The sequence below is a fragment of the Plectropomus leopardus genome, chromosome 15, assembly GCF_026936395.1.
Source record: "Plectropomus leopardus strain MGB_pleo_1.0 chromosome 15, ASM2693639v1, whole genome shotgun sequence".
Classification (NCBI taxonomy): Eukaryota; Metazoa; Chordata; class Actinopteri; order Perciformes; family Serranidae; genus Plectropomus; species Plectropomus leopardus.
In genome coordinates, this window is record NC_142190.1 from 4,385,986 (window position 1) to 4,411,465 (window position 25,480).

Genomic DNA, 25,480 nt, shown 5'->3' on the forward strand with positions numbered 1-25,480 from the left:
ACCATGTTAATTTATTTTTTAAAAAATTGAATTACCACACTTAAGCCTATTGAAATGCCATGAGAACTGTACAGCATGTGTCCTGTTATTTGAATATGCCTGGGGGTTTAACTGTGCCCTTACTGTGTAATTTCAGCATTGCAGTGAAATAAGTGTGACTGACTTGTGTGCCTTAACTCTATAAATACAGGATGGAAATCATTCAATATAATTAATTTTAAGAGATCTCAAAACCCCCTGTGATATGCAGATCTTTTTTATGCATATGAATTAAATTACTGTCTGTACCATAGATGTTTCCCAGAAGAGAAGAAAACCCATTAACAAAATAATTGTCATTACAGAGTTTGCCATTACCCCAACATGTGGTGAAATGAAAGTAATGCTCAGTTAGTTTATGAGAAGTAAACACATCACCATGTCTGCGATCACTTAGTCAATTTAGTTCTCACGTGCAACAGGGATTTTAGAAGTTTCCTGATTTTTCATGAACGCAACACGAAAGCGTCACGTGTGCTGGGTGTCCTTTTTAGTTTAGATGAGTGAGTATGCCCTCAGTTATGACTGTCAGGCAAAGTACCCCGCGTGATAGATTGAGACGGTACCTACATTTTTTTTACAAAGTAATTTTTTGATAAAAGGGCGTATCAATATTATATATGAGTCGTACACACCAGCTGTGAATATTGTTAGTGTTAATATACTCAAGTTTACAAACTGCAATGTAGCCCATAACTAATAGGTTTTCACATACAAGGAATTTCCTTTGGATTTTTGGTGCCAAACATAAGCAAGTAAGATATACATATATAAATAATGCAAAATATGAGAACAAATTCTATAAATTATGTACAGTATATACAATTATATCTGAATAATATATTTTATATCTTTATATTTAGAACCTGATTTTAAATGGTAAACTCTGTATTATATGCTGAGTATGTAAAGTGTGTAAAAATATATATATATTTTTAAAAGTAAGTAGAGTATTGTATTGCACTCTTGTAAATGTTTTGCCAGTGTTACACGATTTCCCTTGGGATAAGTTTTAGCTTACCTAACCTAACTTATCTTAAAAAGGAAAGAGCAGTGCCATTTTAGAAGTGGTGTTTATGTGTCAAAGTGTGCCAAATATTGTTCAAAATTTAGGACAAATAAGGTTTTACATCTTGGGCTCTTTAAGCTGACAGTAATCAAACATTATTGCATTGTTATTACAAATGAGCTTTACACGAAACAAAAGTTTTTAGCTGACTGAGATACCAGGCAAGAAAAGTCATGTGGCATGTTGATGCATGATGTTTCCAGGATTTTAGGACATTTCTATAATTTTAGGATGTTTCTAGGATTTTGGGACATCTCTAAGATTTTAGCAAGTTTCTAGGATTATAGTATTGTTTTTTTTTTAAGGGATTTTAGGACATTTCTGGGCTTTTGTTATGTTTCTAGAATTTTAATATTTCAGAGAATTTTTTGTATGTTAGCATGTTTTGAAGAATATAGTAGTTTTCTAGCATTGTAGAACATTTCTAGGATTTTAGAAAATTCCTTTGATTTTTAGTGCATTTGTATGATTTTAGGACGTCAGGTGCTTAGCTGGGACCTCTGTCGGGGTTGCAGGGGATCTTCCACTAACATTTTTGTTTTTTAAATATATAAACAAGCTCCATTTTGATGCAGTTTGTCACCTTATGTGTAATAAACGTACAAAAACAATTTATAGGGTGTATCATTTTATTTTGACTGTGAATTAGAAAATGGGTGGGCTGTGGTGGGGGGGTGGAGCACCCAGCACCCTTTTGGGGGTCAGATTTAGCCCATGGGCCATACATTGAGCAACTTATCACTGCTATACGGGTTTTATATACGACAATTTTCCCACTTAACGAGGGCCCCTGAACGCAGCACGGACACTGTAAACCAATGAGATTATAGCTCCGCCTGAGAGGCAAAACTCGGGGTGAAAAAGCCCAGCGCTTCAGTAATGCAGGATCTGTACCGTTAGCTAGCTAGCTATCTATCCGGTGTCTGCACTGCACGGAGCAGCTGGATGTGACCAGGAGCACGCAGCCAGTATGATCGCCTGTTTCACATCACAGTTTGATTTTCCACATGAGATCGTGCAGATTCTGATCGTGTGAGGGGCCTTTGCACCTCCCCGGGACCACCAGCAGCAGCTGCGGGTGGTGTTGAGTCCAGCTGCCCTCCTGCTGCTAGCTGAAGTTCCTCATCTGTGTGTGGATGAGGTAGTTTGGCGATTTATCCGGCTTGCAACACCCCGAAGGCGGTGATACATGTCTACCTCTCATCCACGAGACGCACCAAAAGGAAATCTCGCAGTTCATGTTTCGCCAAGAAGTCGGTGTGACGTCTTTTATTCCATCTTGTTCGTATCTTTTCCAACACGAGAAGAGGAATATGTCCAGATATAACATATACAGCCTGTTGGACTGGGTCTACGGCGGGGTGGACCCCAAGTTTGAGGGCAACGGGGGCCCTGAGTGCGCCGCGTTCATCGCGCCGCAGCAGCGCGTCAGCGAAAGCCTGGTGATCGTGCTCATCTCCCTGCTGGAGATCGGAGTGGCGCTGAAGAAGATCAACCTCTCCAAAGAGCTCAAAGTGGTGGGAAAAGACTGCGCGAAGGTGAAGGAGGACAGTCTGGGCAAGAACCTGTTGCTGGTGGCGCTTTGCATGACTTTTGGAGTGGAGGTTGGGTTCAAATTCGCGACCAAGACTGTCATCTATCTGCTGAACCCGTGCCATGTCATGACCATGGTTCAGGTAAGGATGAACTGTGTTTAAGGCTACGTGTGTCTGTGCGCGCTCCCGGGAAGAGCTGCCAGGGGCGGTTACAGAATTTGAGGATTTTGGGGGGCTTCACCCGGATCTGGTTGGGGGCTGTGAGGATCGTCCTGCATTATTTTTTATTATTTTTTTATGACCAAGCTCTAGTTTATTCTTTTGTATTTTTATGAATATCCTCTTTTTTTTAAAAAATTATTTCTTTTATAAACGAGCTATATATTTATTCTTTTTTATGAACAAACTTTTTTCTGTTTTAAGAATTATACTTTTTTAAAAAATTATTTCTTATTTAACAAGTTCTTTTATTAAGCTCCATTATTTTATCTTTTTTATGAAAAATCTCTATTTATTCATTTTTAACGAACAAGCTCTATTTTTATACTTTTGTATGGAAAAGCTCTAATTAATTTTTTTTAAAGATTTTTTTTGGCTATTACTTTTATTCAGATAGGACAGTTCAAGTATGATGGGGCAGAGAGAAAGGAGACAACATGCAGCAAAGGACCAAGGCTGGAATCGAACCTGCGGCCGCTGCGGCAATGATTTAGCCTCTGTACATGGGGTGCCCGCTCTACCAACTGAGCTACTGACAGCCCCAACTTAATTTTTATTCTTTTCAGTACCTTCTTTTCTTTTCTTTTCTTTGCTTTAAAGAACAAGCTGTTTTATTCTAGTTTTCATGAACAGCATGAACAAGAAAGTCAATAACATTGCATATGGCTGTAAAACAGTAAGTTTAACAGACAGTTTAAGAACAGGACTAGCAAGCTATCCCGCCACGTCATTCCCCTTAAATCAATATCAAGATTTTTATGAACAAACACAAAGTCACGTGAAATGACACTGTCGGCTGCAGCCTGAGGTAGTAAGTGCTTGAATAGCGAATGGGATCTGAAATGATTGTTTAGCGTTGTACCTGCAGCGTGTGCAGCAGTCTCCATCCTGCGGTGCTCAGAGGATGAGGCTGCTAAGAGACACAAAAAATTCAAAAACAGGCTTAAGAACCTCACAGAGACACAAATTGACTACAAAGAGACATATAGAGACCAAAAAGAGATGCAAATGAACTGCAGAGACACAGAAATATAAAAGAGGGTAAAACAACCTCAAAAAGACACAAAATAACTACAAAGAGACGCATAAAGGCCATAAAGAAATTCAAAAGAACTGTAAAGAGACACAAAAATATTTGAAAAACAGGCAAAACAACCTCAAAGAGACATAAACTGACTACAAAGAGACACATTAAGGCCATAAAGAGATGCAAAGAGACACAAAAAATACAAACACAAAACAAGCTAAACAACCTGAAGGAGACACAAAATGACTACTAAGACACACATAAAGACCATATGGAGATGCAAAGGAACTGCAGAGTCGAAAAATAGAAAAGCAGACAAAACAACCTCAAGGAGACACAAAATGCCTTCAAAGAGACACATAAAGACCAAAAAGAAATGAAAAGGAACTGCAAAGAGACACAAAATATAGAAAAAATGGGCAAAACAATCTCAAAGTGACACAACAACCCCAAAAGTGTGTAAAGATTAAAAAAAGACAACAACAAAAAAACGAGGCCTTTTGCATATCTGTGCCCTGGGGCCCGTTTTCTCATCATCCACCCATGTACACAACAGAAAAAAAGAAAGAAAACCTAAGAACGAAAATAATAAAAAACAAATGGCCGCATTATAAAGTACTAGTATGTTCTTTTAAATACTGTATTTGAGAATATAAGTTTCAAACTGACTGTACAGACTGAAGCAGACCCGGTCTCAGAGTCCACAATGATTTGTCGACTTTGACTTTGGCACCGTTTTCATCAGCCCAGTGTTGGCCTGACCTCACCCATCTGCAGGATGGTGAAACACTGCGGTTGTCATTTTACAATCAGTATGTTCTTTTTGCTTCCTCGAGATAAATATCAGCATGCATTTCAGCCGAGTCCTACAGGAGAAAAAAATCTGAGCGGTGTCTTTATCGTCTGTTGTCTGTACATTTTGTACGGTGTTTACATGCGGTGTAAATGAACGATAATCACAGTCGGCAGGGGAGACAGTCGAGACAGAAAGCGCTGACTTGAAATAAGACCTGTTGTATCAGGTTCAGCGCTCGAGGTATGCAACAGGAGCGGGGCGTGATCTGATTTTAACCCATAGGATTGTTTTTGACTGGAACAGGCCGTGTTATGAACAGCTGTGAAGCTACAGAGGAGCAGTTAAGCCTGAGGTGAATTTAACTGCACAGTTGAGTTTGATTGGTAAAATATGGGAATTAACCCTTTGAAAATTGGTTCAATTTCTTTTAAAACATGGGAAGAAAGAAAGAAGAAACTTGGCAACGCATGGCCGAAAAATGATAAAAGAAATATAGTAAAAAGCCTAAATAAATTGTAAAAAATTTGGTTTTTAAATTAATGATGATATAATAATAATAATAATAATAATAATAATAATAATAATAATGATAATAATAATAATAATAATAAAAAGTAAAACACAAAAACAAGCAAGAAAATGACATAAAAAGTGCTGCAAAAATGTATTTATTTTATTTTATTTTTTCTGGAAGATGATTTTAAATATAAAATATTATAACTATAAGCATCATTTTCTGGATATTTTGCCCTATTTTTTGAATTTTTTAAAATTGTCCTCCCCTCTTTTTTAAAACTATTTTTTAGGTATTTTTTTCACCTTTTATTAAGTTCTTGCACTTTGTGGGGCATTTTTTGTGAGGTTTGTCATTGCTTTTCCCCTCATTTTAGAAAGAATTCAAACCAATTTGTTGAGTTTGCAAAGAGTCAGATAGCTTGTGGAAGGCGCCTGAACGCAGCACAAGAAAACTCATGTCGATCCAGGTTTTAAAGGGTTAAAGAGGGCGACGTCGTCGTTGTGTTGAAGTTTACATCAAAGGTTCTCTGTTCTCCCTGCTGCCATTAGAACATCCTGTACGGTACCTGCATGTTTCTCCGCCTCCCCGCTGGCCGACCTTCATGGTCAATGATTGCACAGCATGAGGTCACGGCAACAGGTCGCACGTGAATTATAGAGGGCGCGTTATTAAATATATATCCGGACTATTTTACGTGGCGACGGACTGACAGCTTGTGGACATTGATGAATAACTATCTGTGATGAAGAATTGACTGATGGTGACAAAATGCCCCTCGTGTAGGGGACCAAGGTTATTATAATCTGCGGTAGATATTTTAAATGCTTGTTGACAGTTGAGTGCGGTCAGAGGAAATTTGAAGAAATGGTTAACTCTTTGAAACCTGAGCAAATTAGCTTGATTTCTTTCCAAAATATGGGAAGTGGGCAATGAGCAACAAAAAAAAGAAAAAAGAAATTACACAAAAATTAATTACCCTTTTGTTACATATTTGTTAAATAAAAATTTTAAAAAATAAATAGATGAAAAAAATAAATTGGAAAAAATTAAATTAAATTGAATTAAAATAAATTAAATTAAATTAAATTAAATGACTCTCAAAAAGGATTTTTCTAATAATTCTCTAACATAATTTTAAACATGTCATCATGATAAGTAACTATAAATATAGTTATAACCAAGCCTTTTTCCCCCCAGAAATTTCCCCCTAAACAAATAATTTTCTAAATCCACTAATTTCTTGCAGTTTGTGGAACATTTCAGAACAATTGCTCGTTACCTTTATTACCATGTTTTTGAAAGAAATGTCACCACTGTCATACATGTGAGAGGCGTGCGAAAGTAGCACAAGAAAAGTGATGTCAGCTCAGGTTTCGAAGGGTTAAAAAAGAAACAGGTGAAGTGAAAGGAGGTGGAAGTTTCCATTTTCATTTCTATTTTACCTCTGAAACAGTAAGAGAGTTGTTTGTGTCAGTGGTTTGGCTCTGCGGGGATCGCCTCCAGGAGTGTATTTGTTGCGGGGAAAAGGGCCAGGGGCTGTCTGGAGACTGACGACCAGAAAATACGTGGAACATGAAGTTTGTTGCGTTCTTGCTTTATTGAAGGTGATGTTTGTGAGCTGTATGGAGCTGTTTTCCTGCAGATGATATGCCGATGACAGGGCTGGAAGGAATTAAAGTGTGTTGCATTTTTGACAGCTTAGACGTGCTAATTGTTTCAGGATGACTCTTCGTTCGACTATAGAAGCGTGCTTACTCATTTTATAATCTGTCTCCACCCATTAGGTCTACATTGTGGATTTACATGATATGGGTGTGGTGCAATTTTAATCCTTTTTAGACTCGATGGAAATCTAACATCAAGACATCTCATGAGGATTGTAAAGATCTTTAATTGTCCGTTTTCCCGTCTCCTTTTAGTTGGGCTGTACTGTGATTTTTTAAGCTCCTATGACATCTGTTTTCTTGTGATATTCAGATGCCTTTCATGAGCATTTAAACCTCTGAAACCTGAAAAAACAAGTTTGATTTCTTTCAAAAACACAGAAACAAACAAAACAAGCAACTTGGCTGAAAATGTCCACCAAATTACAAAAGATTAGCAAAAGCTGACGAGAAATGGATCTGAAAATTAGCTTGGGGGTTATTAGATATTATCAAAAAATGGGGGGAAAGCCTAGAAAACTACATTTTTATTGTCTTACTTACAGAAAAACTTACAGAAAACCTCACAGAAAAAATACTTTTAAGCACTTTATTTTCTCTCTTTTTTTTTTTTTTTTTTTGCTTCTTGTCAAGTCATTTTCTTGTAATTTTTACTAATTTTGTTTCATTTTTCGGGCCATTTCTCATGAAGTTGCTTGTTGCCCTCTTTCTATGTTTTTGGAGGAAATTAAGCAAATTTTTCAGGTATCAAAAAATTAATTATCCACCCCGAGACACATTTTTCACAAACTGCTGCTGAGGGAAAAAAAAGGACGTATAAAGAGTTTTTCCTGCGCCGGATTCCTGGGAATGCCAAAAACGTCAGAATTTAGAGAGGGGACACAGAAGGACAAAAAAGGGACATGTACGAGATAAAAAATATTTAAAAAAAACAGGAAGTTAGATGAACAATGAACACTGGACATGCAAATGAGCTGTGCAGCATTCAAATATCGATTTAGAATTTGAACATCAACGTTGTGAAGGAAGCTAGTTGGTGCAGCATCAAGAGCGCATCCGTGAGAAAGAGAAGTCCAGAATTACGAGTGAAATTTACAAGCTGACAAAATGAAAGCTCTTGTAAAGTTCCCATTGTGGCTCATGCGATGTGCACACTCAAGTGAAGCTGAAGTTACAACAGTGCTTGAGTAATGAGCACAGACATCTACTTCACCTGAGCACTGAGAATATAACCGCTCGACAGGTGGTTTTCCCCACAGTGTCACTACACAGCAAAGTGCAGCTGATGCTCGCTCCATATTCATGCAGCCAACATCATTTTGGGAAACCTTGCTGTTCACTGTATGTATATTTGGGCAAACTGGCTTGATTTCTTTCAAAAACAAGAAAAAAATAAGAAGGAATTGGTACAAAAAAGTACAAAACATTACATGAACATTATTAAAAAACAAAACAAAGTTTAAAAAAAACAACAAGAAAATAACCTGAAAAAATGCCTATAATCATAATATTTCCATTAAATAATTTAATATATATATTTATTTTAATAACAAATGTTAAATTCCCCAGACATTTTTCCCTGGCTTTAAAAAAACTTTAATTTTCTAAATCTACGAATTTCTTGCAATTTTCAGGGAATTTCTTACTTAGTTTGCCGTTTTCCCTTTTTTTGGGGTAAAAACAAAACAACAACAAAAAAACAAAAAACATTTTGCTAAGGTTCAGATATTAATAAGAAGGTGTCTGAACACAGCACAAGAAAGGCGATGTGGATCAGGTTTTAAAGGGTTAAAGCATCTGTCGGTGGAATATAACGCTGTGTCGTGCACGGAGTGGCTCTTGAGATCAGATAAATGTCAGAAACACCAGGCGAGCGAGCATCACTCAGCACAAGGTGAGAGAGAGCGATAACGCCGCAGCGAGGGTGAAAAGTTCAGCGTCTGATGACTGACGAGTTGATGCCTCACATCTGACAGCAGCGATGTCTGTGATGTTTTCCTGCACTCAGAACACGAGCAGTCACACTGACAGACGTCTGGCTGATCACTTTACTGTCCTGCATTTCTACTCGAGTCCATCAGACGTGGCTCCGTAATTTAGATCGATAGGCGATAAGGCACAACGCCAAGATATGTTGGACTTGCTCTGGCGGTGATTATATTTCTGATGCAGTCCATTAAGTGAAATTTTCACATATTATTGGGGGCACGAACTAACTTGTTGGAGGTAAGTTGCAACCTCCAAGTGAAGCCAACAAGGGAGTGCCAAAAAGTTCCCCTCGTGGCTGCGTGAGACTCCAAAAGCGAGTCGGTGCCCACAGACATGTTAAAATGCCCAACTTTACAGCTGAGATAAGCATGTTTACAGCTCCACCCTCTTGTCTAAATATGCTTACTTCTGACTCGAAAACCCCCAGATAGCAACGGCCAAAATGCCAAAGTCAAAGCTACAAAACATAATAGCTATGTCCATTCTTTAATACAGTCTACAGTTTTCAGTTCATGAAAGTTTATCATAAAATTTTGGTCGTCTAAAAAAATGGTTTTACTAAGAAAACCTCCAAGGAGTTGGATATTCAGTTTTTCAAGTAACTACATTTTGTGGTTTCATTTCTAGGATTTAAGCACATTTCTCGGATTTTAAGACGTTTCGAGGATTTTAGGACATTTAGGACATTGTTTCTAATACATAAATATGCTTCCAGGATTACTGGATGTTTCTTGGATTTTAGGATGTTTGTGGAACTTTAGGATGTTTTGGATTGAAGATTGTTTTTAGGATTTTAGCATTTTTCTGGGATTTGGGGACATTTGTGGGAATTTAGTGAGTTTCTAGGATTTTAGGACGTTTTTTTAGAATTATTGGATGTTTCTTGGATTTTAGGACGTTTTTTTAGGATTATTGGATGTTTCTTGGATTTTAGGACGTCTCTAGGATTTTAGGACGTCTCTAGGATTTTAGGACATTTCCAGGATTTTAGGAGCTTAGCTAGGACCTCAGTAAGGGGGTGTGGGGGATCCTTCTCTGGCACTTTTTTTGACAAACACGCTCTATATTGATGCTGTTTTTTGCACTGTGGCACCGTATGCATACTGAAAATACAAAAACAATTCCCAGTTTCCCACTTTATTTTATTGTGAATTAAAAAAATGGTTTTGGGGCCATCCTGCCTGCTATCGGGGGCCAGATTTGGTTCGCAGGCTGCAGGTTAAGTATCACTGTCCTACAGGATTCTCCAGTAAACTGGGAGTTTCCTCCTGACACAGAGTCCCTTATCAAGTGAACTTTCTTCCCTCGTAGATCTCGCCGGCGGTCCCGTCAGTGCAACTCATCATATGAAACAGTGATAGATACTCGGCAGACTGATGATAAATACGCCTACAAACACCAAGAAACAATAACTCATATCCTTCAGAAGAGGCCTCCGGTGTTCCCGCTGCATTATTAGGAGTTTAAAATGCTGCTTGTTAGGATACGGCAGAAATGAACAAAGACTGTGCTTTGTTTCTGCTCTATAGGTTGAGAACTTTCCTATAAATTGAAGAACGATACTGTTAACAAGCTGTGTGCAACAAACGCTCAGTCTCAGTGTAACAGACCACAGCATCAGCATTATCTTTTAAATATAGCCACATTTATCAGCTGTAGCAATAACACCTCGCAGAGCAGACTGTTGACTCAGATCACGCTGAAAGCACTACACTGGATTACATAATGATTTTACGCTTGTAAAAAGGAAGCCTGGCTTATCAGTAATGAGGTCTGTCAATCTATAAGTAGGCCATTGATCTTTATTTTTTCAGCGGTTTGCTTTCACAGCTTGACAGATCGTTAGACAGTCACAGCGGCGCTTTTACTCTGAAACTGCTCTGCAACAACAGTGTGGAAAATTTGCACTATATAAGTATATATTTATACATTTCAGTCTTTTAGTGGCTGTTTTTGGATGCTTTTGTGGAGGCTGGGATTGTGGAGGTTTCTTAGTTTCTGGCGTTTTGCCTAAGCCTGCTGTACCTCCAGATAAATTCATATTTCAGCTGTAAAATTAATGGGGAGAAACGACCATTAGAGGTAATTGTGTCTTTAATGCTGCGACAACGATGTCAAGGCTGGTTTGACTCTCATAAATGTGGCCGTGCATGTGGCTATAACCTGGACCGGGATGTTTATTAGAGAGACGCGCGTGCACAGTGATGGAGAATTTGGTTAGCCCTTAAAGGGGTGAATCTGCATCAATCATGTAACCTACTTTTTTAAAACTATTTTTTCACATCTGTATGAAGCCAACAAGTAACCATCTAGATAATGTAGAGTTTCCAAATGTGGTAAGAGGGAAATTTTTTTTTTTTTTTTTTTTTAAAAACTGAAATAACACAAAAAATATTAATGCAAAAAAATTAATATTCTACTAATCATTGACATATCCGAGACTGTGATTATCAACAACAAAAAATATCATTAAGTATACGGATAATAACCACTTTTTAGTGGCATCATTTGAACAAACTGATATATAAGGGGTTAAATATTGAAAATGAATAAATATTTGGTATATATTATCAGGACTGATGTTGGCTGAACAGTTGAAAATATTTATATATTTTTTGTATTTTTGTGGCACTTTTTGGCAGGGTACTGATGCAAATACTTTTGAAACTGGGAGAGCTTCAGAAGGTACACAAATGAACAAAATTAGCTCGTTTGCAAACATTACAGCCATAATCCATAACTCCCACATTAAATACACATGAGCATAAATCACAATGTTTCCTGCAGCACTCACGGTAAACAAGAAATCCAGTTTCACCGAGATGTTCATTTCAATCTGAAGTAAAAGTCAGCATGACAGCTGCGACTGTGACACATTAAAACATTTATGAGTCCATTAAAACACACATCGCCACACAAAAACAGGAATAAATGGCACAGTACCTGGTTTTCATGTCAGCCAGGCGCTCAAATATCTGAGCAGCTTAACTTTGCAGAGCAAAGCAGCACGGTCTTCCCTCCTTTGTTCTCAAACTTTTCTGCTTCTACATCCTGTTTCCACAAAGACAAGACATCAAAATAAAAGTCCCATAGGGTCAAAAGGAGACTACCAAAATAAAGGCTTGCAGGATGTGATTTAAATCATAGCTTTACAGACCTTAATTTTCCATTTAGAGTCATTTACACCACCTAAAAAATAATCAGAATCAGCTTAAGTGTACATCACATGTAGATCACATTTTTTACCCCTTTACCATCAGACAGCCCTTTCTGACGACCTCTTCAGCACCACCAGACTCCACCGGGTTAAAACAGTCATTTTACCTCACAGCACACAGGAGTTGCTTCTGTCATTTAGTGTGTTTGTGTTATTGTGAGACTTTTGGACACAAACTATTATGGCATCCACATCAGGATATTTATACATATTTAGCACTGTCATCAGATGACATGGGAAAAAGTTTTTATAAAGGCTTGGGGGAAAAAACACTGATGCAAAGAAAGTTTGCATTTTAATAAGTTACAGCAATGGGGAGCTACAAAATGATATAAAAACCTCAACAAAAAAAAAAAAAAATTGGATGCATGGTGGAAAAAAAAATGTTATCTGCTGGGAAGATTCTACATGTATTTCAAAACTGAAGATTATATACATATACCTTTAACCCTTTGAAAACTGTAAAAACACCAGTTTTCTTGTGCTGTGTTCAGATGCCTTTCACATGCATTTAAACACAGAGCAAATTTATTTGAGTCATTTTTAAAGCATGGCTAAAAGGCAATGAGCAACTTGGCAAGAGATCTACCACAAATAGCAAGATATTAGAAAAACGTGACAAGAAAATTACCTAAAAAAATAGTTTTTAAAAGGAGAGAGAGAAAAAATAGTCGAAGTTAGTAATAACAAAAAATAGGAGAAAATGTCCAGAAAACCAGAACGTTTATTTATTTAATATTTGAATTCGTTCATTAATTTGTTTTTACCTTTTTTCCTCCTTGAAAGAAATCAAGCCAATTTACACCGGTTTCAAAAGGTTAATTAATCCTGTCCTGTGTGTTAAAAACTCGTGTTTGTTACGGATGATGTCTGCAGACCAAACTTTACTTGTGTTCACTGTGCAGGTTAAAGCGAGTTGATCGCTGTGCTGCACATCAATCACTAAGACATATCTCCTGGCCAGTGGGTAGTTGTACAACAGATCTCAAGTAAATTGCTTTCTTGTAATTCTGTTTTCCAGCCTTTGGCTTCCAGGCAGACCAACTCTTTCTCGTGTCAGATGGTGTTTTGAACCAATTCATGTTTGCAGGATCCTCGAGGGCCCGATAGCACACTCACTGAGCTTAGACATGTAGAAGTGGGATGGCGATCCACAATATAACCTGTATTCAGTCAAAATGCAGACGTGGATTTGAATGCAAAGGAAGGAATTAGAAATAAATCTTAAACTGGCTTCTGCTGTTAAATAAAATATGAGCAGGCTCCACTCGGAGCTTTGAATAAATTGGGTGTTTTTAAGCCTCTGCGCCAGCGATCGCAGAGGCCTTATGTTATCAACGTCTGTCCTATTTTTGTTAATCCAATATCTCAAGAATTATTTGAGGAAATGTCTTCAAATTAGGCACAAACGTACAACTTAATGATGAGCTGATTAGATTTTGGTGGTCATAGGTCAAAGGTCATGGTCACCGTGACTTTGTCTTATTCTTGTAAAAATATCTCAAGACCAGCTAAGGGGAATTTTTTGCAAATTTGGCACAAACATTCATTTGGACTCAATGATGAAATGATTACATTTTGGTGGTCAAAGGTCAAGGTCAATGTTATCTTGCATTAGTGTCATTCTCTCGAATGCAATATCTCAAGAACCCCTTGAGGAAATTTTGTCAAATTTGACAAAAACATCCACCTAGACTGAATAATGAACTGAGTAGATTTTGATGGTCATAGGTCAAAGGTCAGGGTCATTGTGACCTTGTCCGTCTCCATTTTGTGAATGCGATACCTCAAAAACACCTTGAGGGATTCTTTTCAAATTCGGCACAAATGTCCATGTTAACTTAACAACCACATTGGATTGAACTTTACTTATGCGCGGAGGCAGAAATTCTAGTTGGTAAATAATTTGTCATTCTGACGTTTATTTAACTTGGACTTGGAACCTGTAAGCTTATCATTATCATATAGCCTGACCATGAAAAAGTCCATGGCCATACTGTTCTCTGACAGAGATTATTTACTGTTCTTCCTGCTCCCCCGGCAAAGAGCTGTTTCAGTTCACAGCCCTGTTTGAACTCAGGCAATAAAGTACATTAACACCAACACCTGGCAGCCATTTTAGTGTTTTCAAATCTGCCGTAATTATTTGACCATCCCCCCGGGTCCCCCTAAACTCTGGGTTTTGTTTTCTTATTAAGCACTTTGCAGCTGAGTGTGGGGGCGCTCTGTTCAAGGCTTCTGCTCTTATGATTTTAATACAATTTTAAGTGATTTGTTCATTTTCCTTCACTTACAGCGCTGAACGCTGGGAGCTCTCGAAGCGTTCAAACTGCTCTGTAACGACTGTGAGTTTAACGAGATAATGCGGTTTCTCATCTCTCGCTGTGCTTTCCTCGACAGATCTTCCTGCTGGCCTGCCCGCCCGGGAAAACAGCCATGGTTGTGTTTAGGTGAGTATATTTACCCCTCGACAACTTCTTAAATGCAAATCCTGAACTGAATATGAAGTGACTAAAATTAGACCTGGATTTTATTTTCATTTAAAAGCAATGGCTGCATTGCTTTTAATGACTCGTCTTGTTTTATTGTAATGGATTTACAGTCTTGTCTTCTAAGCAGCTGTTCTGGTCTGAACTATTAATTATTCAGGAGAAATGTGTCTTTGCCAGTGGAGGGTGAACACACAGATGGATTTACTCACGAATAAATACAAGCAGGGTCACTTTCTGTTGTCTTCGCCCATGGGAGTCACAGAGAGAGCAGCCGCAGTGAGCCTCTGCCGTCGTGTCTTACCTGAGATGGCCAAAAAGGAGCCCAGTAAAAATAAAACTATGGGAAGCGTTATGAAGCACGTTCTAACAGTTCTTTTCTTTGGAAACCAAAATACTTCAGTAAGTAATGTACATGTTGTTTTTCAAAGTAGTACATAATACTACATTATCTTACTGGACATTTTGTGGGTATTTCCCGTGACAGATGTTTTTACTGATTTCCATCCTGCTTCAGGAGATTGACAGTTGTGGTTTTATGAGGATGAAATGTTATCTGCACCTAAACAAGAAAAAAAAAAGCAAAGTCAAGTGAACGACTGCACATTATTTGTAGTAAAAACAAACACATCATTACCTATCACAGATCACAACATCAATAAGTACACCCACTTATTGATGAAGCAATCATGATTGAATAATGACGATGGAATACAATAAAATACAAATACATAAAGCTATAATAATAATACAAATTAAAATTGTTAAATAAAAGCTAAACTAAAAACTAGATAAAATATATTAAAAAGACAAAAAAAATTGATAAAAGGGACAAAATCATAATAATGATTATTATCATAATAATAAAACAGATAAATATAAGACATGTTTTCAGTGTCAATACAATAAAATTAAAGAACTCATCATTATGGGAATTAAGGCCATAAAATCCCACATGTGAAGTAAGAACATAAAAATTGCAAGCAAGAAAACTTGCCAATATATTCTAAATATTTCCCAGTTTTTATAGGATTTAACTTTTTTACTGGACCAGAATGTTTTATGTAACAAATATTTGGGCAAAATTGTCCTTAAACTTAAGTAAAAAGTGAATAAAATTAGAATGAATTCAAGAGAGAATTTTCACTTAATCCTCTGAAACACAGATTGACATCAGGTTTCTTTTGCTGCATTCAGACGCCTTTTACAAGCATTTTGCCCCTTTAAAGGCTGCACACACGGGTTTGCTTTCTTTAGAAAACACGTGGGAAAAGGCAATAAGCAGCTTGGTGAGAAATGTCCTGAAAAGTACAAGAAATCAGTAAAAGATGATGAAAAAATGAAAATTACTGGAAATTTAACTTTTAAAAAAGGGGGAAAATGTTGTGAAAACTATATTCAGAATTTTAAAATTATTGAAATTATTTTCCAGGAAAATATAAATAAGTTATTTAATTTGATTCACATTTGAACACTTTTTTCAATATTTTTTCTTTTTTTTCTTTTCCTATTTTCAGGTAATTTTCTTTAAACCTTTTACTAAGATCATTCTAACTTTTGGGCCATTTCCAGGGTTGCTCATTGTATTTCTGTCAAATCAGCATAAACTTGATTAGGATACATTTTCAGAACTTTAAAAATAAAATTGTGATCACAACTCAGTAAAAAATGTATTTAAATATGACTGAATTTAAAGATTTTCAGCAAAGATGAAATAATCAGGTGTCTCTGCCTCATGTGCATGCACAAACGCAGCTCCAGCTTTTATAAGAGTGAGACCGTATCGCTGAAATCAAACAAAGGTGCCCGAATCTGTATTCAAGAATGAGAGACCACCTCTTCCCTTCAGACACCAGTCACCTCCCTCCTGCTCGGTCTCTGCTGCTTTCATGCAGCCGGCGCACGGAGCTCTGCGTGAGGAGCAAACCTAAACCGGCACCGTGTCACGGCACAGAAACATTCATGCAGTCTGAGAAGTTTACGTTCAGAAGTAAGTCTGGCTCAGAGCTGACTCCAGCACTCAAACTCAGGCTTGACTCACGCAAAGCAAATCTTTATTTTAAAAAAGTCATTTTAACAATATAAAAACGGGGGGAAAGCCAGGCTGAGGCTGCTAATGATCAATAAACGTGTTGAATTTGAATTTGAATGAAGCCGACTGTTTTCCCAAACAGGTCCGGAGGCCCCCGGAGTGACAGCTGGGCTCACTTGAACTGACATTCCTGCAGCACTGCTGTTTTCCCAGCGACCTTGGCTGTCACAACAGTTATTTTGGCTCATTTGACAAAAAGAGCAGTCACATGAGACAGACGCAGGCCCTCACTTTGACGCATGAGCTCCCGGGCTTTTCCGTACGGCGGCTCTTAGAATAATTGTTTTTTTAAGAGAAATGTTGCAGAAAGTTAACCGAACAAGCGCGACGCTCCCTCTGTCTGCAGGGACAGGCGGGACGTGCGTGTGCTGGATGGTGAGTGAGACGGAAGCGGCCGAAGAACCGCGATAACTAACGAGATGATATCAAAACGAGAATTATGAATGAGTGTCAGAATCGTGACAAAAACTGTTCAGTGTGTCTGATTTACTTTCATGCAACCGAATACATGCAGAATTTACAATAAAAGAAGAAGGGGTCGACGGATATTTGTTTTTCAGGGCTGATATCGATAATTAGAGCTCAGTGAGACCAATAACTGATATTTGGAACCAATATGCGTTTACAATAAAAATGAAAATATTTGTCAATTTAGAATTTGGAATATAACAAACAACATTACAAAACTTTGTTTAAATACCTTTAGCAGATCAAAACTGAAACTTCCAGCATCATATACAGCAAGTTCCCAGCAACCTTTATTTTTTATAAAGTGCAGTGAAAATCGTAATAAAAAATTAATAAATAAAAATATCTTCCTGAGGTTTCACAAAGTAAAAGTTTCCCCCATGCTGACACTTTCTTTGCAGCTTTTAATTAATTAATTTTATCGATCAGTAAAATAAAACACTGATACAGATAATCGACAAAATGCCAAATACCGGCCCGATAATCTGCCAGGCAGATAATCTGTTGATCCGTAATCTAAACTCCCCGTCAGAGAACGAGAGACGGCTGCTGCGAACAGCGTCAGGGAGCATCATCGACATAATCTTCGCTGTCCTCCACCTGTCCCTCTGTGTCCTCATCAGCACTAATATGTCCCATGAAATGATGAATACAATCTGGAAATTATTATTAACCCTTTAAAACCTGAGCTTTTTTTATCATTGGAAGAAGGCAATCAGCAACTTGACAAGAAATTACTCAAAATTAGCACAAAATTTGTAAAAAAAAAAAAAATAATAATAATAATAAAAATAAAATTTAAAAAAAGGTCTGAAAATTGGTACAAAAAGATAAAAAGAACAATAAAATTAAACTGGGAAAAGTGCTAATATACAAAGATGTGCATGATTTTAAACATGTAATTATTACTATGATCTTTTCTGAAAATTGTTTTAATACACTTCTAATTATTTTATCTCTCCTTTTATAAAACAAACAGATTTTCAGGTATTTTCTTGTCATCTTTTCCTAATTTCACGCAGTTATGCCAGGTTGCTCATTGCCTTTATAAAAAAAACAAAAAACAAAATTGCTTTTCAGGAGCTTTTGACTGTTATTGTCGTATTTTTGTGTGTTGTCAGGCTGCAGGTCCACATGCTGAACGGAGCGTTACTGGCTCTGATGTTCCCTGTAGTCAACACTCGACTGGTAAGTAACCAGTACTGGAAAATCTCCATCACAGCCTTGTTTCTCATTCAGCTCTCATCCTGCGAGCTCTTGTTCCGTCTCGGAGGTGAACACAAATGTGTGTAAGCGTTCGCAGTCCACGTCTTTCAGTTTAACTTTGATCCCTTCGCTTTGATATGTTTGGGACTATTTTGTCACATTTTATCTCCTTCTAAAGGATGTGACATTCATAGAAATGTTTGAATAAAACCTCGACTGGAGCCTGAATATGAAGCATAAATTCCAGGTTGTCGTAAAAACGAAATGTCGGAACAGAAAGTACGAATGTGATTGATGATATAAATCAGCTGTTTTATTGAGGGGAATCTGCAGGAGTCTGGGTGGATTCGGCAGCGCTGCCTGCTCACTAACAGCTGCGAGGACCAGACGCAGCAGATAATGCTCTGACTTTAAAATTGGATTTGCTTCAATGAAATCAAGTTTTGACTGTTTGAACTTTGGCCAATCCCAAAATGATCTCTGTGAAGATCAAATGCTCACACTACGGAGCAATCCTTACCAAATTTAAGCAAAGGTTTTCTGCTTTAGCTCTGTTTCCCTGTTACATAAAAAGAACTTGTTTTTATAGGAGGAAGGAAGTACGCCTTCACACAGCTGTGTGTAACGCTTTCGTTTTTTCAGCGTCAGTGTGCACGACGTCATCCGTCAACTTGCCCTTTAAAAGTGTTTTCACAGCAGAACTACCAAACACGAGTGTGAGGAAGGAAACATGAATCATAAGCGACATCACACCCAAATAAATCTTCCTGTAAAAGCACTGAATTTAAAGTATAATCACTTTTTTTTGCTCCGTTTGAAAAAAAAAGCAAAAATGGATTAACAGGCAACCAGTGAGTGATGTTTGCTGTGCTGTCAGCTCTTTTCCAAAAAAGCACCACCTCATGCACTCATCTGCACAATGGCGATGTCATTGTACTCTAATTTGGGAAAACTGAAAGCATTTAAAATTTTTACTGAATTAGATTTAATAGAAAAAATCATCAACTAAACATTTAAATGCAATGATGGTCTGAACAATTTTTTTAAATTTAATTAAAAAAAATAAATAAAGTCGCCAAATTGATCACATGGTACCACATTTTAAAGATTAAGTGGGTTTATTTGTTTGTTGCTGCTTTATGTGTAAAAATAAATCGCCAAATTAGTCAGGAGTCACTTTTTAAAAATAAAGAAGCTAAATTTGTGTCTCACTACTCATTTTTTAAAAAATGACTTTCTGCAGGTAGGTGTTGCGTGTTTATGTTTCTTTTTTCTGTAAAAATATAGAGGAATTAAGTAGTTAACTCTTTTTTTATTTTCATTTTGTTCTTTATTCTGTGCGCATCGTGATCATTTTCGTGTCAAACTTCAAAGCGGCTGAGGTGCTGATCTGAGGTCAGCTTTAGCTCTCTGTTGTCACGACCTCTGCTAACTTTCTCACCGGCAGCAGAAAAATGGATTTTTAAAAATGAGCAATAAAACATCCTTTTGAGTTTTTCTTGTGTTGGTGCGACTCAGCAAACAGAGCAGAGTTCAGACTGCAGCCGGCTGCGGTTATTAATGCTGCTCTGAGGTCAGAACATCAAAGCGCCGCGCAGACAGCGTGCAGGAAGTCACTGATTTCACGCCGCAATTTTACGACTATCTTCACATCATTCCACAAACGTTCAGACATGAAAGCAGCGGCGACGTTTCTGAATTCAAATGTTTGACTCTGTCTTCAGCTGCCATTCGAGAAGGAGATCTACTACATCCAGCACTCCATGCTCTACCTGGTGCCTCTTTACCTTTTCAGGAAAGGAGGTAAGTGTCAACTTTTAGTGTTTTCTCCTCACACAGACCGACGCAGACACACCAAAACAAACCGATGAGACTCAGTTTCATCGGTTTGTTTTGGGGACGCGTTCAGACGCCTTTCACATTCATTTAAACCTTCAAAACCTCAACAGACTGGTTGGACTTATTTTCAAAAATGACCACAGGTAATGAGCAACTCGGCACGAAACATCCCACAAATTGCAAGAAATTAGGAAAAGTTGGCAAGAAAATAACCTGAAAATTAGTTTTTAAAGAGAGAGAGAGAGAAAATACAATAATAATAATAAAAAAGCTTCAGAAAACTATATTTATACTTGGACTACTATGACGATGACGACTGCTACTACTACTACTACTACTACTACTACTAGTATTAATAATAAGTATTATTATTATTATTACTTCTGCTATATTATTATAGCAGAAGTAGTGGTTTTGTTGCTGCCACTTTTTTATATTTTTTTTTTATACTTTTTTGTTAAATTTTAGGTAATTTGCTTATAACTTCCCATTTTTTGAAAGAAATCTAGCTACTTTTTATTTGTTTATTTTTTTTTTATTATTTGTTTTTTTGTGCTAAATTTCAGTAAATTTGCCTGTAACGTCTTCCCAAGTTTTCAAAAGAAATCATACTACTTTTTTTTAACAAATGTTTTGTTTTTTTTTTATTTTAGGTAATTTGCCTGTAATGTCTTTCCATGTTTCAAAAGAAATCAAGCTACTTTTTACAACTTTCTGTTCTTTTTTTTTTTTTTAAATGTCTTTCCTTTTTTATTGTCACATTTCTGCTAAATGTGGTAATTTGCTTGTATCTTCTTCCCATGTTTTTGAAAGAAGTCAAGCCAGTTCTCTCAGGTTTTAACGGGTTAATAAAGTCTGTTATCCTCAGATGGATTCCTGTTTTGTTGATGTTTGAGCTGCTTCAGGGTCCTGCTTTTCTGGCACTTTACTGCTCACATCAGCTCCGCAGTTACCTGTTTATCAGCAAACATCTCCCGCTCTTGCTCGTGAGTGAGGGTGTCTGCATGAACTGGGAGCTGAATTCTGCAGATTTGGAGATGCACTGAATGCAAACTATTTTCTGCACATGCAAATGTGAGGAGACAGAGGTGTTTATGTGATATTTCCTGGTGTCAATGTGAAGCAAACGAACACTTGATTAAGTGACTTTACCTTATCGATGAAAGATGTTAAAGCTTCAAAACCTGCAGGTGAGACAAACAAAAAAACAAAAAGATCATTTGGTTAAAGTCAGATGGATGTCAGACAGGTTTATTGAGGCTGCAGCACAAACCTCTGCACGCAGGCCCTCATTGTTCTTCAGTAACAAACACTTCGGCTTCATAAAGGGAAGTACACATTGTCCTATTCGAACTGACAAACTGGCTGCACATTAAATGTCGTCCCTTGGCTCGCAAATGCTAGCAGTGAGGAAACAGGAAAAACCAGCTTGACACCACATCCTGTAACTGGCTGTGCTGCACTTGCAGGTAGTCCCATCTGCTGACAACACTTACATGTCACAAATGCACCAACGCAGGGAGGTGAAGGTGTCCAGAGCAGCCGTGTGACGATGCTCGCGCTCTTTAACCACAAACATGATTTTATGAGTGTGTCTCTCTGCAGGTGCATACAAGCCTGAACCTCTGGGGGACATGTGGTGGGCGCTGCTCTCCACCGGCATCCTGTTCCTCTACCACTTCCTCTTCCTGCAGGTCCTTGGCCTGGTAAGATGGAGCCCTCTGCTGGGCGCTGCGTGACATTTCACTATGCAAAACAGGAGCGCAGTTATCACACCGAATCAGAGAAATCTGTTTAACAGGAAAACACTGAGGGGAAAACCTTAATCCTAAACCAGTGAAACTCACCTTACGGCCCTCAGGCCAAATCTGGCCCCCGATGGGGTGCTGGGTGGCCCCCCAACCATTGTCTAATACACAATAAAAACAAAGTGATTCACACTGGGAAATGTTTTTGTACTTTTAGTATATATAAGGTGCCAAAGTGCATAAAAAGCATCAAAATAGTGACAGTGGACGATCCCCACACCCTAATAACAGGTTCTAGTTAAGCCCCCGATGTCCTAAAATTCTCGAAACATCCTGAAATCCTAGAAATGTCTTAAAATCCGGTAATTGTTTTCTTCTTTTTTGAAATATTTTTGGAAATTTTTATAGAAAACATACATTTTTAGATCCTGAAATTACGTTTGAATATAGTTTGGATTTTATATGTTTGAAAAATTCCACGCAAGAAAAAAAAATGTTTGGGGTCTTTGAATAGCCATGGAACAGTTTGAAATTTTGTCCATGTCAATGTGTGGGACGTATTGTGATTGCTGAGAGCATCACTGTAGGACTCTTGCTAATGTCTGTCTGTCTCTGTCTGTCTGTCTGTCTTTGTCCTCCCTGCAGGCCACTGAGGTCAACCTGAACAACATGCTGTGCCCGGCCGTGTCCGACCCCTTTTACGGGCCCTGGTACCGGGTGTGGGCGACGGGCCACCAGACCCTGCTGACCCTCGTTCACGGGAAGGTGCTCACACTCCTCTCGCAGCACACGGGCTCCGTGTGCAGATCCGTGCTGGACACGCTGCGACTGCGCAGCAAGAAAGTCGACTGAATGTCCACGAGGATGCGCACTCACAGACCTAGCCTTCTCATTCTAAACGCCTGCTCTCCTCATTGTTTTTTAAAAACCAACATTTTAATGCATCTTTTGAGATGTACTATCTGTGAGCATTTCAGGGCCAGTGAATCAATGTGTCATTATTTTAGTGTCGTAGTCGGCTTGCATACATACTTGCATGCACAATAAGCATTTTAAGGCTGGTAGTTTGTGGACAAATATTTTTTTTTATTTGTTTTGGAATATGAGAAGTGAATCTGAGGGAGATTTTTCGAGCTGCCTTTTTGTAAAATGTAAAGATTTAAGGACAGGAAAACACTCAAACGTCACTACTGATCTTGTTACTCTTTGAGCTCTTTACGTGGTAGTTATGCTAAGATCACACGTTAGTGACTGCCATTTTATTTGTCTCGTCTTGAAACAGATCGTGAATGTTGTTAAAAAAGTCATTTGTAGCCGGAGGATTGTTTTTTGTTCCTCGTGTATGATCGCCTCCAGTGTTGTCATGACTGAAAAGTTATTTATGGCGTCCCTCTGTCCAGCACACACACAGGGTGTGAAAGTTGGCTGTCTCTTTCTGTCTCCAGCCCGTTCAGATCATTCCAGTTGTGATAATCAGGGGACACGAGGATGTATTACGAGTCAAAGTGCTGAATGAGGATTTTTGGAGCTGCACTGGGGTGTCGTTTTTTACCTCTGCCAACTGAGGAGGTTTCTGTGGTGTCATTTTGTTGTGACATTGGACCATATTCAGTGGGGTGGTCGGGATGAATGTGACGTTTGACCAAACATGCATCGGGGCTGGAATCGTGCATCATGACATTTGAATAGAATTTATAGCTCAAAGTTTAATCTCCACGCCACCACAACTATGTGACAATGAGTCACGCGCTCAGTTTAGTTAAAAAAAAGCATCAGATGATCTGCATGAAGTCACTTTGGGTCATTTATTGATGACTCATTTGAGAGAAAGTATTGGTATATTTCAGTCACGGTGTGTATCATTTCAAGTGTTGGGGTGTGTGTTTATCTGTAGCATATACTGTACTTCACTGTAAAGAAGGGATAAGACAAACTTTTGTATTTCTATCAGTTTGAGTGTAAGTGCTGTATTGACAATTAAAGTGATTTCAGTTGACTAAAGTTCTCAGTGTGTATTTATCTTTTTTTTTAAAACCATCCTCCAGATGTGTTTTTAAAACTATTATCTAACACTTTTTGTACAGATTAAATAAGACGTTTTATTAACATTGGAAGATCAGAGGTTCCCAACTAGTCCAGCCACTGTGTCCACATTTCTCGTTAGTCATTAGTTTAAGGTCCGCGCACAACAGAAATGACCACATATTCAGTTTTATTGAACAAAATGTAAATAAAATGGGAATGAAAAGACACATATTGCAGAAATAAAGTGCAATTAGTTAAAACCATGGGTCTATTTATTTATTTTTTTTAAAGTATAAATATATTTTAAAAACTTTTTGACTTTTTTAAAAAAAAAATTTGTATTTTTGCCTTCAAAACTTTGCAATATTTTTTTCCTTTAATTTTGGGGGGAGGGTTATAAACAGTAGTGTTATTTTTCTCTTTTTTTAAATCTGAGGGGGGGGGTTAAAGAAAACATGCTTTCCAAATCCACAAGCTCGCCACAATAAAAGCACCCAAATGACTCCATTTATCACAGGCAGAAACTGTGAAAACAGAAATTATTGTTGGATTTTCACATTCCTCTCTCTATCTTCATGTTGTCACCTTTTTCCTCTTTTTTTTGTCTTTTTTTCAATCTGCAGTTTGCAGGACATTCCTTGATAAGTTGCTCGTTGCCTCAAACTAATTTGCTCAGGTGTCAAAGGTCAATACTTTGTGAAAGGTATCTGAACGCAGCACCAGAAAACTGATATCCCACATACGTTTATGAATGTTTTTTCTTAAGTTTATTTGTCAACCCTTTGTACTCTTTGTTAACCCTTTAACACAGCTAGCTGTTTCCAGTCTTTATGCTAAGCTAACCGGCTGCTGGCTACATATTTAACAAACTGATCTTAAAGTGGTATGAACCTCCTCATCTAACTCTCGGCAAGAAAGCGAATAAGCCTCAAGTGTTCATTGAATAATCGTTCCTCCCTGCACATCACAAACTGAAGCAGAGTTGCTGCATGACTCATGAAAACTCTTGCTTTTGCATGTTCGGGCGTCCCGTCCTCTGCAAAGCCAGACAGGGTGAAAGGCTTTAAGTGCGGCATAGCGACTGAAGTGAGCTGCAGAGAGTTTTCACGGGCCTGCAGCACGCCGTCATTACAGGCAGTCAAGAGAGCAGGTCGATCTAAAACCACCACGGCGGCTACAAAAGGCCTCAAGGTGAAGGAGGATTAAGAGGAGAAATATGTGAAAACACGCTGCTCTTTTCTTCAAGTGCTCGCTGCAGAAACTTTCGACACGAGGAAATCTTTTAAAATGTACTCGACAAGTTCAATCGTTACTCAAGAGTGAATAAGAGGCAACAGGAAAGCATGCTCGAGTAGTTTTCTCAGCTTCAGTGTGACAAACAGCTGGTCTCTCCATTAAATTTCACATTCTGTTTTGGTGTGAGTTTTCGGGTGTTGGAGGTATCAGCTGCTGTCACTGAGCTAAAGCGGGCGACTGTATCAGCGTGCAGAAGGAAGCATGCATCTACTGCGAGCATTTTACTGCCCTGTTCTTGATATTAT

General features: G+C 38.0%; 1 protein-coding gene and 1 long non-coding RNA gene across 4 annotated transcripts in view; one reads left to right on the forward strand and one right to left on the reverse strand.

Annotated features, from left to right (window-relative positions):
• Window positions 1-21,800, reverse strand: part of LOC121952295 (uncharacterized) — a 32,084-nt gene extending 10,284 nt beyond the window's left edge. For 2 of the 3 annotated variants that reach the window (XR_015778864.1, XR_015778862.1), the window contains exons 1-7: window positions 21,663-21,800; window positions 21,319-21,350; window positions 15,019-15,123; window positions 14,774-14,865; window positions 12,013-12,044; window positions 11,799-11,906; window positions 3,725-3,775 (exon numbers count right to left, since the gene is read on the reverse strand). This is a non-coding gene — a long non-coding RNA (uncharacterized LOC121952295). Of the gene's footprint in view, window positions 1-3,724; window positions 3,776-11,798; window positions 11,907-12,012; window positions 12,045-14,773; window positions 14,866-15,018; window positions 15,124-21,318; window positions 21,351-21,439; window positions 21,571-21,662 lie in introns of those variants that run through there. The other variant, XR_015778863.1, reaches the window with a different exon arrangement.
• Window positions 1,965-23,915, forward strand: tmem164 (transmembrane protein 164). Its single transcript, XM_042498870.2, has 6 exons — window positions 1,965-2,784; window positions 14,473-14,522; window positions 18,243-18,309; window positions 20,052-20,130; window positions 21,772-21,872; window positions 22,560-23,915. Exons 1-6 carry the CDS (start codon window positions 2,347-2,349, stop codon window positions 22,764-22,766), a joined length of 942 nt encoding a protein of 313 aa, XP_042354804.2. The 5' UTR covers window positions 1,965-2,346; the 3' UTR covers window positions 22,767-23,915.
• The last annotated feature ends 1,565 nt before the right edge of the window (window positions 23,916-25,480 follow it).

Coding starts and splice junctions, on each gene's coding strand:
- tmem164 (XM_042498870.2), top strand. CDS start 2,347: ATGTTTCGCCAAGAAGTCGGTGTGACGTCTTTTATTCCATCTTGTTCG. Junction 20,131..21,771: donor TTACCTTTTCAGGAAAGGAG/GTAAGTGTCAAC, acceptor GTCTCTCTGCAG/GTGCATACAAGCCTGAACCT. Junction 21,873..22,559: donor TCCTGCAGGTCCTTGGCCTG/GTAAGATGGAGC, acceptor TCCTCCCTGCAG/GCCACTGAGGTCAACCTGAA.